This window comes from Lipomyces oligophaga (genome assembly GCF_038497815.1).
Source record: "Lipomyces oligophaga strain CBS 7107 unplaced genomic scaffold V1516scaffold_7, whole genome shotgun sequence".
Taxonomy (NCBI): domain Eukaryota; kingdom Fungi; phylum Ascomycota; class Lipomycetes; order Lipomycetales; family Lipomycetaceae; genus Lipomyces; species [Lipomyces] oligophaga.
In genome coordinates, this window is record NW_027117791.1 from 309475 (window position 1) to 327777 (window position 18303).

At 45.0% G+C, this 18303-nt stretch overlaps 7 protein-coding genes across 7 annotated transcripts; 3 read left to right on the plus strand and 4 right to left on the minus strand.

Annotated features, from left to right (window-relative positions):
- Positions 1-74: 74 nt before the first annotated feature.
- V1516DRAFT_679709 (uncharacterized protein) lies at positions 75-2383 on the plus strand. The gene has a single exon (XM_066922976.1). It carries the CDS (start codon positions 527-529, stop codon positions 2159-2161), a length of 1635 nt encoding a protein of 544 aa, XP_066775600.1. The 5' UTR covers positions 75-526; the 3' UTR covers positions 2162-2383.
- On the plus strand, positions 2329-4842 carry V1516DRAFT_512607 (uncharacterized protein). The gene is made up of 3 exons (XM_066919138.1): positions 2329-2606; positions 2674-2833; positions 2883-4842. The coding sequence occupies exons 1-3, from the start codon at positions 2484-2486 to the stop codon at positions 4631-4633; spliced, it is 2034 nt and encodes a 677-aa protein (XP_066775601.1). The 5' UTR covers positions 2329-2483; the 3' UTR covers positions 4634-4842.
- Positions 4616-6972, minus strand: V1516DRAFT_679711 (uncharacterized protein). The gene is made up of 2 exons (XM_066922977.1): positions 5616-6972; positions 4616-5562 (listed from the first exon to the last, which is right to left on the minus strand). Exons 1-2 carry the CDS (start codon positions 6966-6968, stop codon positions 4870-4872), a joined length of 2046 nt encoding a protein of 681 aa, XP_066775602.1. The 5' UTR covers positions 6969-6972; the 3' UTR covers positions 4616-4869.
- Positions 6973-7091: 119 nt separating this feature from the next.
- V1516DRAFT_679713 (60S ribosomal protein uL3) lies at positions 7092-8703 on the minus strand. Its single transcript, XM_066922978.1, has 2 exons — positions 8439-8703; positions 7092-8309 (listed from the first exon to the last, which is right to left on the minus strand). The coding sequence occupies exons 1-2, from the start codon at positions 8586-8588 to the stop codon at positions 7290-7292; spliced, it is 1170 nt and encodes a 389-aa protein (XP_066775603.1). The 5' UTR covers positions 8589-8703; the 3' UTR covers positions 7092-7289.
- A 240-nt stretch (positions 8704-8943) lies between these two features.
- Positions 8944-11563, plus strand: V1516DRAFT_679718 (uncharacterized protein). The gene is made up of 2 exons (XM_066922979.1): positions 8944-9144; positions 9192-11563. The coding sequence occupies exons 1-2, from the start codon at positions 8986-8988 to the stop codon at positions 11259-11261; spliced, it is 2229 nt and encodes a 742-aa protein (XP_066775604.1). The 5' UTR covers positions 8944-8985; the 3' UTR covers positions 11262-11563.
- Positions 11510-15665, minus strand: V1516DRAFT_679719 (Glycerophosphoryl diester phosphodiesterase family-domain-containing protein). Its single transcript, XM_066922980.1, has 5 exons — positions 15376-15665; positions 15288-15317; positions 15099-15211; positions 14828-15030; positions 11510-14778 (listed from the first exon to the last, which is right to left on the minus strand). The coding sequence occupies exons 1-5, from the start codon at positions 15390-15392 to the stop codon at positions 11656-11658; spliced, it is 3486 nt and encodes a 1161-aa protein (XP_066775605.1). The 5' UTR covers positions 15393-15665; the 3' UTR covers positions 11510-11655.
- A 1298-nt stretch (positions 15666-16963) lies between these two features.
- Positions 16964-18083, minus strand: V1516DRAFT_628040 (trypsin-like cysteine/serine peptidase domain-containing protein; the record flags this gene model as incomplete). Its single annotated transcript, XM_066919819.1, has 2 exons — positions 16964-17840; positions 17884-18083. Coding segments are annotated over 2 exons (1077 nt in total), but the record flags the coding sequence as incomplete, so codon positions are not given.
- Between the last annotated feature and the right edge of the window lie 220 nt (positions 18084-18303).

Below are 18303 nucleotides of genomic sequence, written 5' to 3' on the forward strand. Positions count from 1 at the left end.
CACAAAGAAAGAAAGAAAAAATTCGTAAATTGAGCGAGGGAAGCGGGTGGTTTTATAGATATCAAAGCCGAATGCTTCGCTGAATGCGGCATATAAATATAATCATACAAAAGCTTATGCGCGGCTTGGAACACGTGAATAGAACAGAAAATTATTTGTATTTGTAACTGAAGATACTGCATGATCTCAAAGGATTTCGGTGATTTTTGCTGAATTTATCGGTCTCCTGATTTATTCGGACTCCGATTACCGTTGATCAGATAATCGGACGTATTTACTGCTGAGCAGTTAAACGTCGTTTAGTTTGTGATCGGTGATAGTAATACTGGCTCTGATTTAGCGTGGTAACTTGGGAAGGAATACTCTGGGGCTATTATTTAGTTCTATCTTCTCTTGAGTACGCCGAAAAAGCGATAGTGACTATCGAGGAGAGTAATCAGCAGTCCGACGATCTTGTCCATATTAACGCATTTGCAGACGTCCGAGTTTGGACTGGTCGGATTAGTTTTTCTTGCGAACCCGAGGAATGCAAGCGCCTAGCAAACAGCGATCGAAAACTGGACAGCAAAAGGTCGGAGAAGCAGATATTGCTGATGATCTTGAAAAATTGTCGGATCCGAATTCTTGCAGACTTGTATCGTCTGATTCTACTTTAGACTCGCAAGAGAACAAATTAAATGTGTCTCCCGTCGTCGTCGGATTAGAGCAACAAACGATATTATCTAGATCAGGTTTGACGGACTCGTCAAACATCAGAAAATCAAAGCATATTATGGCGCGTACTAATGGCCTCAATGGTCCAAATGATACTAAAGCCAGATACAGATCTGAAGTTCGTCCTCCGTTGCACTCTCTTGATCACCGTTTGTCGCCTTTCAAACAACAATATCCGCCGAGCGGTCCCCGGAACCGTGGTCGTCCTGTATTGCTCGATCTGTCGTATGAAGAATCGCTCGACATCCTATTTCAGGGCCCCCTCTACGTTAAGCTGCCTGGAACCTCAAGATCCATAATTATGCGCGGCTACACTAAACATACTCATATCTCTCAAATCCATTATACACCAATACGATTCCCAATCGATGTTGCATTGCCTTTTTCCAAACCATGTCGAGTTAGCGGTAAATCAGCATCAAAGTCGCCCGAGCATAGTAAACTCAATATCAAAAAATCTAAACCACAAACTGGTTTGAAGTTTCAAGTTCGGCTTCCATCTTCAACTCCGGATCATTCTGAAGGGCCGACAGCGGTCGTTGTCAATAAGTTAATTTTGGACAAGTCGAATCAACCGGAATCTTTATTTGACGAATCAGATGGCAAGGTTATTCCGAAGGTTCGACTTCCTCCGCCCTCAGTATATGCTGGTCAATCCCAATCGGCGTCTCCAACTGTGCAGTTTCCGATAATTGTATCATCACCAGCTCCAGCCCCAGAACCGAAATCTGACCCGCAGGTATTACTCGAAGCCGAGAATATTCGTCGAGCCAGTCCGTCTTTTCCGAAGGAGTATCGGCTTACGCCGGAAGTCATGCATCAACCACGACCTACGAAGTTGGTAAGCATGGCGGATATCGAACCTCGCATGATGCGGCAAAGTCCAGTTGGATATAATCATCGCAGTCAGAAATCTGCAGGCTCGATTGAAAGTGATGAAAGAGACGAGAATCGTCGATCCTCATCTTCTAATTATGGTGGCTCAAATCATGGAGGATCAAGTTATGGAGGATCAAATTATGGTGGCTCAAATTATAGTGGCTCTCATCGCCATCGTTCTCAGGCATCATTGAGTCACAGTCATGGTCTAGGTCCTGCTCTTCGTGGATATACTCAAAACACATATGTATCGCAGGCTCCTCTCATGAATGGAATGATGGGACCAAGTCCCGCTTATCCTACATTGGTGGCCCCGCAACTCCCCATTGCTATTCCCTCACCCCAGCCCATGCTGGGACCTGGCGAACAACCAATTGCTCAAGAGACAAATGGCATGGTGTATTACTATGATACTGCGCAATATTACTACGACGGTACGACGCAGGCTCAACCACTATCTGGTCCCGTAGTGATGCCTCAAACACCAATGGATCCTAGCTATTACTATTATCATTCACCATATCCTGCAATGACCACAGTGCCTGGATCTTTAAGTAGATCGTCTTGATTGGCTAGCACTACACCATCTATGTATTCGCGTATACATTACGAGCATATTTTTACGTATTGCATAAATATCATAATATAATCAATCATATCAAGTACTTTTGTTAAGCAGGTAATTTTGTCCCCAGAAGTAGAGGTCCCAACCGGAGGACAACCCCGTACGGGCATGATCGGGAGTCTCTGAATATCTTTATCTTTCCATCACCGCCGTTCTGCAATCGCTAATCATCTGTGACTGAATGACACGGATTTGAACGACTGTTTGGTTTTTTTTGTGAAATTAATAGTGCGCATAGTGTTCTTGTGTTAAGGAATTAGTCGCAATGGAAGACAACAAGACAGAGACTATCAAGATTGTGCCGACAAAGGTGACATACTTAGGGAGCACCCGCAGACTATCGCTACCCATCAGTGTGTTTTCCAAAGTCAGTTTATTGTCAAGTGAGGTATGTTTTGAAGTGCATAAGTTTTTGTGGGATTAGGGAGAATTTTTTTAGTTTCTGACTGGATTAGTTAAAAGGATTCCTCGAGATTCCTGAGTCGAGCGAGATCGTAGTCACCAGATACTCGACTGCCAGCCATGGTTTCGTCCAACTCGACTCCGCTCCAGCTATGCATCGTTGCCGGCATTCTATTTATCTCAAAAAGAAAGTTAAGATTACTGTAACTCTTGGTAAGTTTATATATGTTTGAAATGTCAATGGCGAAACTAACTGATAAAGCTGACGTGGTTGAACCCTATACAGTTGAACCAGTTGCCACTCAAGCTGACAACTCTTCTCGATTGGATTCTACGCTCACTGCCGATCAGATTAAAGAATTGGTGAAAGATGAAGTAAGAATGGCTACATCAGTTCTTCGATCTAGTTTAGTTGAAGATGTGTTGTCTCAATCAATGCATATGCTTCATCTCAATTCTGCTGTCAAAGCTGAACCAGTATCTGTCCCTGTCGCCGCTGTTCAGGAAGATGTTGAGTCTACTGACCTCAGTGCTCCCAAAGAAGAATCTAAAGTGCCTGTTCGCTGTGATAAGTGCATGACGTTGGTAAGCAACGGGTCGTTTTATCATTGCAAGATTTGTCAAGAAGGTGATTTCGACCTTTGCGAGACTTGTGTCGAGAAAGGCTTCCATTGTAATAATGACTCGCATTATTTGGTGCAAATGTCCGTCAGTAAGCCTATCCTCTCTGTCGCCAATACGATTTACGAACGGGTTTCGTCACAGTATCATGATTTCGCCCGATCTAGAAAGCCGGCTTGCCAGCGTTCCGCGTCCTGCAAGATGAATGCTTCCAAATGTCCATCGTCATCAGATTGCTGTTCTCAAAACACTCATAGCGCTATTTGTGATGCGTGCGACAAGCCTATTCGGAGTGGGTCTCGTTTCCGTTGCTTGGACTGTCCTGATTATGATCTTTGCTCTAGTTGTTATGCTGCCGTCCATACAGTACATCCTACTCACGGGTTTGTCCAGATCAATAATCCCCAGCATTATATACGCTCTACCGCTAAGAAAGCCATGCATTATGGTGTTTTGTGCGATGGACCCTCCTGCGTCAATGCTACGAGCTGTATCGTAGGTGTCCGTTATAAGTGTGCCATCTGTCCAGATTTTGATCTTTGCGAGTCTTGCGAAGCTCTTCCTCTTAACACTCATAATATCACACATCCTATGATTAAAATGCGCACTCCTATCCGAGGGATTTCAGTCGAGGCGTTGGTTGGAAAGGACGGTGAGGAGATCAAAGAAGAGGTTCAGATTGAGGTTGAGAAGCAGGAGGAAGAGCAGTCTGAGCTCGAATCGGATATTGAGATTGTCCAGGATGTTGAAAAGAAATTGCAAGTTTCTGTTGCTGATGAGCAGGAAGAGCCATCTACTTGTCGGGTAGAGGTGCGTAATTATTTTGCGCATTCTTGGAACCTGAAGAACGTCGGGCAAGTAGACTGGCCTGCGAAGGTGTCGATTAAGTGTGTCTCCGAAAATTCAATGTTCAATGAAAATACCAACACGTCTACTACAATTAGTGAAGTACGACCAGGCGAGATTTCTTGTTTTACTGTTCTTCTTCGTGCGCCAGCGGAAGCTGGAAATTACACCACGGCCTGGAAACTGGTGACTGAGAGCGGAGAGACCTTTGGAGACGCGTTTTCGATGGAGCTTGAGGTAATTGCTGTCAATGAGTCGGAGGGCGAGTCTCAAGCTGAATTTGAAGCTGAAGCTGATGCCGAGGATGAGATGCTGAAGAGCAAGTACTCCGATGCATCAGATGTCATGTTTCCGGTTTTGAATGTTGAAGCGACATCGAGTGGTAAATCGTCTGTAACCGGACGGTCTGCCTCAGATAGCGGAGAAGTCGAGTTTACGTCTGGCGGGGCCGTTTCTCCGGTATATACTGAGATTATGGATGAATTTGACGAGCTAAGTGACTCTGACTTTGAATTCGTGGATGATAATATTTCGATTCCCGAGTAGGCATTGACTTCAGATTTGGAGGGATTTATTGCGGAGAGGCGGTGAGAGATCATTTGGCGCCTAGGTGTTTGATTTATTTGTTTTAAGAACGTTAAAGAACTTGAGATTTGTATCAGTTATGATCGAGTCTAAATATAATATGTTTCCATCATTGTGCTTACAATAGTAAAACTTATAAAGGTTTGCCACATAATATAAAATTAATTATATGATCTTCTTATAATGATATTTATTATTTAATGTTGTTGTAATTGCTTATTAGCGTTTTGTAATCGTTCCACGTAGAGATTATAGTCAAACGCTTGCCCAGATGCAGACTTCGATGCCGAAGCAGGAACAGGTTTAACAGCGCCCAAACCTGCACCTTTCGAATAAATCTCTGGTTGGATAGCGTGTGATATCCCAGAGCCGTCGGCGCCTAGGCCGGAGCCTGCTGCCCAGCCCATTTTGGAGAGCATCTTGGAGCCTTTGGATGGCACTGCAAACATATCATCATCATCGTCCTCTTCATCGATCTCATCGTCATTGCGATTTTCATTGATACCGTCATAATCAACTGCATGCTTAGAAGTAACTTTTGTATTCGTAGAATCAGAGCTTGCATGTTTTAAGACAGAGCGTTGGACAATTCTTCGTTCTCGTGCTCGGTCTCGATATGCAGCAGTTGATTTTAGCTTCGATTTTTCCAACCGCTTACGGGCTAGCTCAATCGCTGATGGATCACTCAAGTAATGTAAATGCAATTTCGATAAACGCTCATGTTTATTGACTTTGTCGAACGCGTCGAATTTCCGCCGGCAGAGTAGACATACTGGTCTCGAGCTATCTGCATAGGATTCTTGGAACTGTACTGGAGTTGATTGGGTTGAGTTCGATTTGCCATGCAATTCAGACTGTTTCTGCTGCCACATCTGCAGTTGTGGTGCCATCTAGAATCTTGTTAATTTTGGAAATGCAGCTGATTCTGTAGGAGGAGTCTTACTTTTGTAGGCTGCTTTGCTGGTTTGGCTTGTTTCGCCGTTGTTACAGCAGCTATATCATGCTTCCGTTTTCCCTTGCGTGTTCCTTCCGAAATATCAGACTGCTCTGGAATCAAATTGTTTAAAAACGCTGAAACATCAGCCATCTGCGACTCAGGCGAGACGTAAATGCCGACAAACGCGGACTCATCCCAATAAGTCAACCTCGTCGAACCGTTCGCAGCCAAAAATGAGTAGCGTTCGAGCAATTCGACATCTGCAGCCGGCGTTGCATAGATCGGTATAAACACACCTAAATGTATATAGGACGGCTTAAGGTTGATTCCTGAAATTGAGATGCCATCTGGATAACGTTTACTGAAATCGGAGAGGATCTTGGAACAGCTAGCTGTAGACTGATATTCGACAAACGCAAAACCTCTTGATTTCTCGGTTACTCGGTCGCGAACTAGTAATACTCGCCGGTATCGTGGCCGGTCTCCGGTCGTAGCCGCCTCTATCGAATCTGCTATTGTCTCTTCAGTCACATTTTTTGGAATTCCTCGAAATAAGAGAAATTGCGATGGCGAATCTGCAACATCTCCATCGCCTTCGTTTACAGATTCTAATGGCTTTCTATCCAGTTTCTGCGCAACCAATTTCGAAGCTCCGCATTTGAAACACTCAGTTCTCCAAGCATGGTTCATAATTTCGCAGAATTTGCACTCCCATGATCCTTCTTCTTCAAAGTCTTTACCATCGCCATCGCCATCACCTTCGCTTTCTTGAATTGGTTTGCCATAATCTATTCTAATCCATTCGTCATGGTAGGATATCGCAGGGAAACTCGACTCCACAAATGATTCAGACTCACTGATTGTGCGGAACTTTGCAAAGCCAAATCCCCTTGACTGGCCCGTGGTCCGGTCCCGGATAATTACAACTCTTACAGGTTTAGCTCCTCGAGCTATTAAAATTCCCTGTAATTCAGATTCCGTTAATGTAGTCGGCAAATTTTTGAACATGACGTCCACCGTAGACGGCGCTGAGGGTTGACGATTTATCCGAGACCGCGGTCGTGATCGAGACCATGGTCTCGGAGATCTTGATCTAGACCGTGACCTTGACCTAGATCTTGAACTACTTCTTGATCTTGACCATGATCTTGATCTTGATCTGGACTGTGATCTTGATCTCGACAGTGATCGTGACCGCCCCCTGGGCCGTCGTCGATCGTTAAATTCAATTTCGCGATATCGATATCCTCCTTGACTCTGTCCTCGACTATTTCTCCCTCTTCCCCTTCCTCGTCCTCGTCCTCGAAACTGTTCATTAGATGAATGCGGTCCAGTAGATCTGGCTTCTTCTCCTGTCATATCGATTCTGGTCAAATATCAAAAAGTTTAGGTCAATCTAGATTCGTCGAACCCAAATAAGCTTATAAGCCGCAATGTTCAGATTCAACCCAATAAACCACTACTCAAACTACGTTTACTTCATAATAGTGCAATAATGAATTTATACAATACAGTAATGATCATGAAAACAGAACCCGGCAACCTAATTTTTGCACAAAATTACAAACCACATTACTTTTTAGTTGATGTCCTGCACAGACACCACAAAGAGCCTCTCTCTTGTCGGTTCAAGTCAAAAAAGCATATTTTCCCCACGTTTTTCCTGAATTAATTTTTTGCTTACTCGGCAATGTCCTTCTTAAGAGTACCCATGAACGCACTCTTCTCAGCAGGAGTCTGGAAGCGACCTTTACCAAACTTGGAAGCAGTATCAATCCACTTGAGACTGACGTTCTCAAGAGCCTTACGCGAAGTGTGAGTTCGGAGCGACTTGCGGAGTGTGATAACACGCTTCTTGACACCAGGAATAGAACCCTTGATGATCAAAAAGTCATTCTTAATTTCACCGTAGCGGACAAATCCACCCATGGGAGTGATCGTCTTCTCGGTACGGTCAAACTCGGTAGCAGCATTAGCCTTGTCGTCTCCCTTACCGATACGGTAGATTTTGTGGTTAACTGAGGTTCGATGATGATAACCATCCTGACCAGCACGCGCAACAGTCCACTGGACGTGAGCAGGATGCCAAGCACCAATACAAGCAACCTTTCGCAGACCACGGTGAGTCTTGCGGGGAAGCTTCTTAGTACCCCAACGAGCGGTAACACCCTCGAAACCATGACCCTTAGTAACAGCAATGGCATCGATAACCTCATCCTGCTCAAAGACAGATGAAACATCAATCTCCTTCTCGAAGTGTTCCTTGGCCCAATCGACTTTGTCGGAGACAGAGCCACCATTGAGCTGAACCTCAAGTAAGTGAGCCTTCTTTTGCGAAAGAGGAGTTTTGCGGATCTGAGTATGGGCGAGAACACGCACGACAGTGCAGTACTTCTTGATACGCTCAAACTCACGAGACACAGAGACACCATCATCAGCATACTTCTTGGAGTACTTCGTGAATGCTTTCTTCTTGCTGTGGTACCAGTTCTTATAGAATCTTCGCTTGACCTCCTCAGAGAGATGCTCTGCCCAGACGGTAGTAAGAGTGCGGAGACCACGGGGAGTCTCTACATAGCCAACAACACCAATAACAACCATGGGAGGAGTATCCACAACAGTGACGGCCTCAACAATTTCACGCTTATTCATCTTAGAACCAGGACGGTCAAGGTCACGGACAATGGTGGTCATGCCAGCCTAATATGCCAGTTAGAAAAGAATTTGGCTCCTGTACTAGCTAGACGATACAACATGATCACACAACTAGAGCCGTAGAAAGCTCATTTGCATAATCATTTGAAGCCTAGCGAACATAAATGATCATACCTTGTAACCTAGGAAAGCAGTGAGATGGACAGGTTTCGACTGGTCGTCATTAGGGAACGATTTGACCTTTCCACGATGACGAGCTGCCCGCTTTCTGGGCAAGAAACCAAGGGAGCCATGTCTGGGCTCTTCGTACTTTCGGTGGGACATGTTTAATCCTCTTTTCTATTTCTTTTGGTCGAAATTAAAACAAAAAAGAACCAATTATGGATGGGTGGAAAGAATTAAAAGAGGAGAAGAAAGAATCAGATTTGTATGAGAAGGCGTCTCGCAACCTAGTCTCGGACCTACCACGCAAACTACCACACGCCGCAAACCTGAACTTTTGTGTCTCTCAAGGGTTTCGGGTCCGGTATGGGAACTGGGAGTAGAGGAATCGTGACTGTTTGAACAGAGCCCTGCATGCACGTGAAAAAGATATGTAGGGTTTATCACCTGAAATGTTCACGTGCGAAATGTTGTGGTCACTGCTGGTTTAGGAAGGTTGTAAACCAAACAGAATCGAAATCAAACGAATTACGTCGATATTCGCAAGGAATGGCGATAAATGCAGATCGTAATGTCTGCTAACGATGGCCAGTCATCAGATATTCATTTGTCTTCAGATTTGCCTTCACTGCCGGACTTCCTAGGTCATTTCGCCAATCATTCTCCAGATCTGCGGGCACAAGCAGATCAGACAATTGCAGAAACAGAAGATATCCAAGTATGATCTCCGCTACGAATTTTGAAATAAAATACTGACCTCGTCAGTTTCTTTCCCAATCTGCTAAAATACAGGGCCAAGAAGTTGTCGTATTCGTGGACGAATCTGTGAACTTGGCATCGTCAAGTCAACTTATCACGGAACTAAAATCTGAAGACGGACTCACACAAATATCATCTTCACAACCACTTCAGGCTAAGCCGTCCCTTACTACTAGTGATTTTTCTGAAGCAGTCGAATTGCATAGCAGTCCTGCACGACTGCATTTACGGTCTAGTTCATTCCCAGCTAGTACTATAGCAGTCGGAGAGGATCTCGGCAGTTTTGACGACGACATTATAATATGTTCTTCTCAGCCAATTTTACCTTCAGAAGTCGGTTCTCGAGTTCACCAGGGTCAGGAGGATCCAATCACAGTGACCTCCTCTGATCCAGACTATTCTCCTCATAATTCGAATAATTTATTTCAGCGAATCAATGAAATAAGGCACAGGAAACCTACATCGAGTTCTTCAACCGGCTGTCTCGTGATTCCGACCAAATCGCCTCGGAATACCCTACAGCAAAACTCCCCGCAGCCAACTCTTTGCTCAAGTCCTCTTTATAAGCAGAAGATAACAATACCCAGCATAGTCAGTGATACAATCGAATGGAGCTCTTCACCAACTCTACAAGACAAAGCAAGGGATAGAGCAATAAGTCGGTCTCAAAATTCCAGTGAACATGTTTCCAATCTTTTTTCCGAAGCAGGGTTAGATCCATGTGCTGATATTACTTCCTCAAATACAATATCTGCTTTAGCAGATCCGCCAGACTGTTCCCATTCTGCTGGATCTCGACTTCCAATCGATCGAACTCAAGAAATTCTTGAGAAATTACGAAGTCAATCTGCATCTATCAAAAGTAAAGCTCAATTGGCTGATTCCAATAAGATTAAAGCTCCACGGTCGAAACGAAAATCTACCGATGGTAAAGAAAACCGACTGGCCAGTAAACGCTTGATCAAGGCGGATTCGCAGAGGGAACGAGAACACCTCCGAGAAATTCGACGACAACAGAAAGAAGAAGCAGCGCGGAATAAAGCCAGAGAGAAAGAACTGGCTTCCGTGAATCGACTTCGAACAAATCGGAAGGAGACATGTACCGATATGATTGTTGATATTGACAACGAACTTGTGCAGAGCGAACTTGGGCAGCAATTGCAACTTGTTCTTAGTTCGCTTAATATCGCGTGTACGAGTGAATGGAAAAGCCCATTGGAGGGTGAGAAACTCATCAAATGGCGCCGTAAAGTTCAAGCAGACTTCGATTCTGAACTGGGATATTTTGTTCCTATCCCATCAGAGATCCGCAGTGAAGATTTCGTGCTGGTGTATTTACCAGCAATACGATTCGTGCTTTTAGTTTTGAAAAATGAACTTGACAAGCATGTAGAGCAAGTGAATCAATGTTTCGAATCTGCGCAAATTATCTATGTGGTAGAAGGATTGAGCGCATACACCCGAAAATTAACTACAAAGAAACGTCGAGACTTTAACCAACAGGTGGAAGAAGTCATTCAGGGCTCCTCGCAGCAGAGCAAGGTACGGCGAACTCGGAGGGCCGGAGGGGCAAAGTCTGATGAAGAACAATATATCATGGACAACTTTGAAGCAGATACACATTTTGAGAGATTCGAAGAAGCACTGATTGAGCTACAGATTCTTCACAATTGTCTTGTATTTCAGACAAGCACAGCGCACGATAGTGCCGAGTGGATTGCAGCGATGACGCAGGATTTGAGCATGATACCGCAGAAGCAAGCATCAACAAATATCTTTGAGACGATCTGTATGGAAGCTGGGCAGATTGTGAAGGGCAAAGATCCGTCTGATACCTTCAGCCGTACGATTCAGCAGATGAAGTATATGACACCTACTTCTGCTGGCGCAGTGGTTGAGGAATTTGGAACGATAGATGAGATGATGCGCAGGTTGTATAGACAGGGACACAAGATATTTGTCGGCCTGGGCGGGCAGACGGGAACGAAGAAACTTGGGGACAAAACAGCCAGACAGTTGGAGTTTGTATTTACGAGCACCGAACCGGATCAATATATTTCCGATAAGCGGGATTGACTTACTACGAAACTGGAAGAATTACTTCGCAAATTAGCTGTTTTTAACCAGTTGTAGAGTACTTGATACGATAGCAATTAAAGAAACTATTAGCTTTGAGCAATGTAGACAACGAACCAAATCTAAATCTGGTCTGAGAGAGTTCCTCCCCTTTTACGATGACAGGTATCCTGAAGTTCGACAGAAGTTTATCTCGAAAAGCTATCGAATTTCGATAGCTTTTGGAACAATAAGAATTTATGTATATGTAAGTTGAGAAGATAATTATATTAGTAAAGTAATCTAATGAGTAATGTTGTGTATTGTTAAGTACTGGAAGAAGACCGAATGTTACGGAAACCAAACTCAACCAGAATATGAGCTCTTACGAAAAGTGTCAAAATAGGCTCACACCTCACTTTCCGACTGGGACGACAGCTGGACTACCATAAGCAGCAGCAGCCGTCAAACCCTTTCTAACAGCGAGGACGGAATCTACGATGACAGCATCGACGCCGTAGTTCATCTGCAACTTGCATGCGTCCGGATCATTATTCATAGTTCCATACGAAAAACAGACTAGTCCAGATTCTTTCACGACTCGTATGAGCCTAGGACTGATAATCAGTGGCTGGCAGGCAGACACTATGCCTAGTAAATTCCAACGGCAAGCAAACCGAATAGCCTCCTGTAGACTGGACGCACGAATGTCTGCCATTTGTTCAGTCCCAGATTCAGTGAGAAACAACACCGGAATCGACGGCTGCTTGAGCGACAGCATAATGCATACATCTGGATGGAAGCTCGAAAAAATTATGTCACGACCTTTGCCATGATCGTACACGCACTTCAAGACAGTGTCGATCCACTCATTGAGCTCGATAGCAAGGTCATCCATGTTTTCCGCTTGGCTCTCATCAAGCATAGGATATTTACATTCGATATTGAAGCCAACATGTTTTGGAAGAGTACGAAATACCTCCTCCAATGTCGTGAATGGCGCTTGAATGCTAATCCCGCGCGAATTGCCTTTAAAACCCTTTTTCTTAAAATCATTAGTGTATTTCAAGCGCTCGCTATATGCGTCGTCGTCGTCGTCAATCATTTCAAGCGATAGAGACCGAGGCCGACGTCCTGGTGGTTGATATGCGTTGAGAATCGACGTTCCTGAGAACCCACCTTGAAATGGCACTGTTGGTTCATCATGATTGCTAGAATTTCTACTGTCGGTTCGACGCGGCGACGAATTGCGACTGCGGTTACTCTTCGGCGTCCGCAGCTCTGAAACATTGAGAAATTGCTCCAATGTCAGCGCATGCATGGGCACATCAATACCGGTCTCAGCAACCACAAAGTCATGATATATAACGGGAACGCGGTCGCGCGTCAATTGCACGTCGAACTCGACATAACTAGCACCCAAGTTCGCTGCCGCAATGAATGATTGGAGCGTATTCTCACCAAGTTGCAGCGACTTCCTGCTCGTTGAATTTTTTCCTAGCCCACGATGGCCTATCACCCGAGTCGAAGTTAACGATTTCCAATACGTAGATGACTTGGCAACACTGAGATTCGGATTTTCGAACGGCTTGACGACTAAAAACTCAAAGTTCACTGTCCCGAGAATATCAAGAGTTGTGTTTTGAATAATAGGCACTGTGATTGTCTCGTGAAGACTTCGGACAGATTGACCAACAGAGGTGCGGATTGTGGACAGCATGGCAACTGCACGCCCGAGAATTAAGTTACGGTTGCCAGCATATGTCGGCACTATGTCGAAAAACACTCGAGTCTTAGATGGATCAGTGGTCTGAAAGACAATTGGTTCCGTAGACTGATTATCCTGGATCGGAAGGTCGATCACTGTAGGTTCTCCAATTGCGTTTTGTGCGGAAATTACAAGAGACAAAGCCGTGTCCAGCTGGGTCGAGTAGACGCGTGACAGCGGCACTTGATCGAGCTGCACCGGAACAGTGTTGTGCCTCGTATCTGTCGAGCCAAGAGTTACGAGAACCATACTAAAGTTATTTTTCAAGTACTTGTGTCCAAAACTTTTGATCAAATCCGCTCGGGGGGGTGGCGCGGTAGACGAAGGGGGAGGAGGCGGGGTAGATATCGAACTGTTGACGGGCGAGGAAGACAATTTCGATGAGCCAGTGGACGCAATCGAAAGAAGACTATCGACGGAGGCGGACGCATCGCTCATGGAAAATGGGCTAGGATGTGGGGGCTGAGGAGCAGGCATCTTCTCAGCAATACGAAGATGGCCACGTAAACAAGCATGTTCCATGGCTGTCCAGCCAGAGCCGTCCGTTTTCTCCACATCGCTACCGCTAGCAATTAACAGATCAACAACTTCGTCGTAACCGTAAACAGAAGCGACAAACAGCGGAGTCCAGCCATAGGTTGCTTCACAAATCTCTGTATTAGCTCCATGATCAAGCAAGATCTTAACGCTGGCCGCATGGCCAAACTTGGACGCAACGTAGAGCGGAGTCTCGAGCTGGTCATCGGCGAAGTCAATATTGAGACCAGATTCCAGCAAAATGGACAGAATATCAGCGGAATCAGATTTAGCTGCTAGTGAAAGCAATTGGCTTGAGTCATGGGGTCGGTGATCTGCAGTCGCGTCTAGTAATACTCGGAGTGTCTTTGGATGCTTGCCAATGACTGCTAAATGGAATGGTGTCAGACCTTCCGCATCGACCCATTCAGGAGCGTCTAAGCCGCTGGGAACGTCGAACAAGTTCCATGTCTTCAGGTACTCGATAATGACCCGAGCGACGAGCTTAGTTCCATACTGAGATGCATAATGAAGTGGACTCCGCTTGTATCCATCGCGAGCAGCTAATGCGGGACGTTGGTCGAGAGTGATGTGATCAAGTAGAAATCGAAGCATCGAAGTCTCGTCATTTGAGTTGACACCATCGCTGCCATATACAGTCGTTAGCTGAGTTGTCGAAACTGGGTTCTCAGCCGGAGTTATATAAAAATCACGATTGACTTGGTCAGAATTCGACGAGCGCTGCCGGCCGAGAGCGACCACATGACGATGGAAAATGTTGCGGCCTCGTATATCGGCCGGATCAGCAAGACTGTTGACCTTAGTCAGTAAAAACTCTGTACATGCGAGAGATCTCGCACTGACGGCTCGCTGTAGTGCAGTAATCAGAGTCCGATCAAGCTGATCATAATCAGATAAAGATCCGATAGCTTCTTTAAGGGAATCCAAATCATCAGCAGCAACAGCACTCTTGATGGAGTCGAGCGCGACAGATTGCGCACTGCTAGAATGCTGGGATGGAACCGGCGAGCCCGACCCGATCAAAGACAGTTCGTTGACTGCGTCGCTATCCGGAGCTAGATGCGAAAGCCAACTGTTGACAGTTTCCATATAATCATTAGCCTGCGAACCCGAAGCAAACGGAAGGACAAGCACTTTTGATTCTAGATAACGCAGCTGTTCGTCAACGCCGGTCCTCTTGTCTAATTTTTTGAGAATCTTGATGAATCCGCGCTTGTTCACCTCTGCATACCACTGCTGTTGTTAGGAATTAAATGACCACATTTGGAAGAACCAGACACACCTGGAGCATGCGAAGTTGAGAACGCAGCTCGAGAAGAGCACCAACGAGGTCCTCGAGCTCGTCATGGTCAAAATCGACAGGTCCGGACGACGGATAGGGGAACCGGTCGAGAACGACTTTGAGTCTGCGATGACACTCAGTTAGACGTTGGTTATAAAACGAGTCGACAGTTTCTAGATTTCTATCAAGTGAGTAGAAAAATGCTAAACGACAGTTGGAAGCTGGAGTCAGAGTGCATGTCTATCTATATATTGCGGGGTAGGGCACATACGAGTCAGATACGACTCTGGAACTGGCGATGAGTCTGGTTCACCGGCTGCAGTTGCTGCCGCACGAGCTGTTCGGATGTGTTTCTTGAGAGACTTATAGTTCAAGTAGAATGAGCTATAGATACGTGGTCAGTGGGAAAGTCCTAGACCGGTATTGTCCGCCGGACTGGACGGAACAGTGTGAGACAAACCTCCACTCGGGCACTTGATTTCGCGGAAGACTGTAGACAGACGTGTTAGAGAACTATTACTGCAGCGCTGTTTCTAGAATCCACGTACTTCTTGCCGAATTTCATGGCAACTCAAGACCGTCAGGTGCGTTATATTTCCAGATGTAGACAGTGGGAGGGATATAGCAGACAGGAAGAAACTGCTAGAGCTGAGGGAGCCGTGGGAGCCGAAAGACTGTCAAAGGTCCATTTAATGACCAATTCGGCTGATCCTTATCGATGAGAAGCGAGTTGGTAACTGGACAAAAATTGTTTTGGCCAGTTCTAGCTGAAGCATGAGCGCTGCGAGGAGTGAAACGAAGGGCGAGGGGTGGAGGAGGGGTCCAGGATGGGCTCGACGGTCGACTTTAATAGTGCGGGGCGTGGGGAGGTTTTGGGCCTGAGATTGGCCGGATGTCGATCATGAGGATTTTACTGTTCCGCTAAATATACTATACATCAAGAAGTAGGCGGATAAAGCGACAGATAATAGACTACAAGAGCATACGAATTGTTGAAATGCAATTTTGCTATTGAATTACAGGAAATTGTTCAGAAATAGACGGAGCTGCAGGTTGGCTTCATCGTAGCAAAGGGATCCTGGTCGAGAATTGTCGTACTGTATTATTATGCCTGTAATTTACGTAGCATTCTGTAGAGAATGATACGTATCAATACATATCATTCTCCGTACATTAAAACAAATTATGTGATATGGAATGCAATAAATGATGCAATTAGACAATGATAAGGTGTGTTAACAGCAAACACAAATGTAATAGAATTGTCCTCTGATCTACAGCTAGTTGCATTTACATTTCCAAATACAGTGACAATAAACACTCTATCAGCAGGCAACCGTTACCAAAGTTTTTCGGCTCTAGAACAAATGGCGCGTGGTCAAAACCTCGTTTTCTACACATGACTTTCACGATACTCGACTTTCTATTACACTAACAAATACAAACTAAACAGGACAGAAGTCACAAATCAGATCAGCAATCTCATGAAGATTAAAATAATCCAAAAACTAAATCAAAAGACATATGAAAGCAGTACCCTGATGGCTCTGGTAAAAGGCAAGAGCCATATAAGAATTGATGCTGACTTTCTGTCTTGCAGAAAGAAAAGGAAAAACATGGGAAAAGAGCGGAATCCCCTGCAGTATTTATACATCTGGCTGAGGCCTGACTGTAGGGCTTTGCAGCTAGGGCTTTGGATCGAATTGGGCACTTGATATCACCTGACTTAGAAGTGGTAGCAGCTTATGTGCGTAATATGCGGCGTCAGATATCTAAGATCGAGATGAAGATGATTGAAGGTAGAAATTGTCCTCTGATGCTGTTTTATAATAGCATTTAGTTACAAAATTATTATTAAATATTAAGCACCTCGATGATGATCATATTCAACATCACTGAAGATCGACATTAAAGACTCGTGATGACTTCAAGAACAGAAATCAAGAGAGTTGCTTTTTCCACCGGTCTCTTGATGAACCACAAAAGCCAAATTTGAATCGTAGCAGCATTATCATGATTATGGGTCTATCATGTATCGTGTTAAGAGTTGCGCGTGAGAATTAAAGAGAGTGTTCTGAAGACCTGCTTTGGATAGAATCTGAATTCAATTGATTCCGTACTAAATTAAGATCAAAATTACAGTCGCGGCTTGAGCTGGGTTGGCTCATATAGTTCGTCATGTGTACTTTCCATCGCCCACAAGGCCCGAACTTGTTCGCCGACCATTAGCTCCTCCCCATTTTCAATCATTTTCCATCCTCGATATATTAAATTGCTCGGGATTGCGAATCCTAAATGCGGAATCACTCGTGAAATACCGTTGCCCGCTGTTCGGCCATTACTAGTAATCATTCCTACTAGTGTCCATTCGCTATTGCATTTGCTCAGAATAGCTCCTCCTGATGAGCCATTCCAGCATCCAGAACTAGTAGATATCATGACTGGTTCTTGAGCTGCATTGTTCTTGGTTAGCGCAAGTTTAACTATACCCGTGATATGTCCACTCGACCATATTGGTTCTGCACATTTGGCCTCCAGGGAAGCGGTCGCTGTGACTGGGTTCCGCAGGCCAAACCCGACTGTCCGAACCTCTTCACCGACCGAAACAAATGGTTGTAGTCTTGCACATTTGATACCTGTAAGTCTTCTCTCCAGCCGCAAAAGTACCATATCCAGACCTTTGAAGGGCGCGAATCTGCGCGTGACACTGTATTGCTCATCCGTTCGCGGCCAATATATCCGGATCCGAGTGCAATCTTCTGGAACCACATGATCGTTGGAAACAATTAAAGTCTCCTTCAAAGGTATTCCTGTGCCCCATTGAAGCCCTCGCCTTGTACTTGTGGTTATGATGCATACAACATCGATTTCTGCTGTTGCCTTTGCTGACTGGCTAGGTTTGAGCGACATTGAAGTAATATATTTGCTTGGTAGTCCCAGGTTTTTGCCTATATCATTTAAAATGCGTGTCCAAGGGTAGATAACAACCAGCTCTCCGTTTCCATTTCGTTTTCTACTGATTAGTCTCGATCCCGCTGAATCCGAATTAAACATACCTAACGCAGCCCACAACCAAACCGATACTTTTTTGGGAGTCATCAACAACCACACAACTGCCTTCAGATCCATCCAAATACTGCATATCTGCAAGCACAACTCCCGACTGCCGGTCGAGTCCACTGATCCGGCCGTACATTGCGAACCGCAGAAATAGAGCTGGCGAATCTAGTGCAAATGGGGATCCGTGAATAGTGAATCCTGATCCGGGATCCAGACTCTCCAGATCAATCTCCAGCTTGCGAGTTTTTAAGATTCGTCTGTTCGTTTTAAATACTGCCAGAAGAGGAAACTCGGTGCTTGAGTCATGTTCTAAGGCCGGATGAAACTGAAACCGAGACTGTTTGACCCAGGAAGACACAAACGAGGCGAATCCTGGCAATTCATAAGAATCCGCAAATGTGACTTGTGTCCACGTT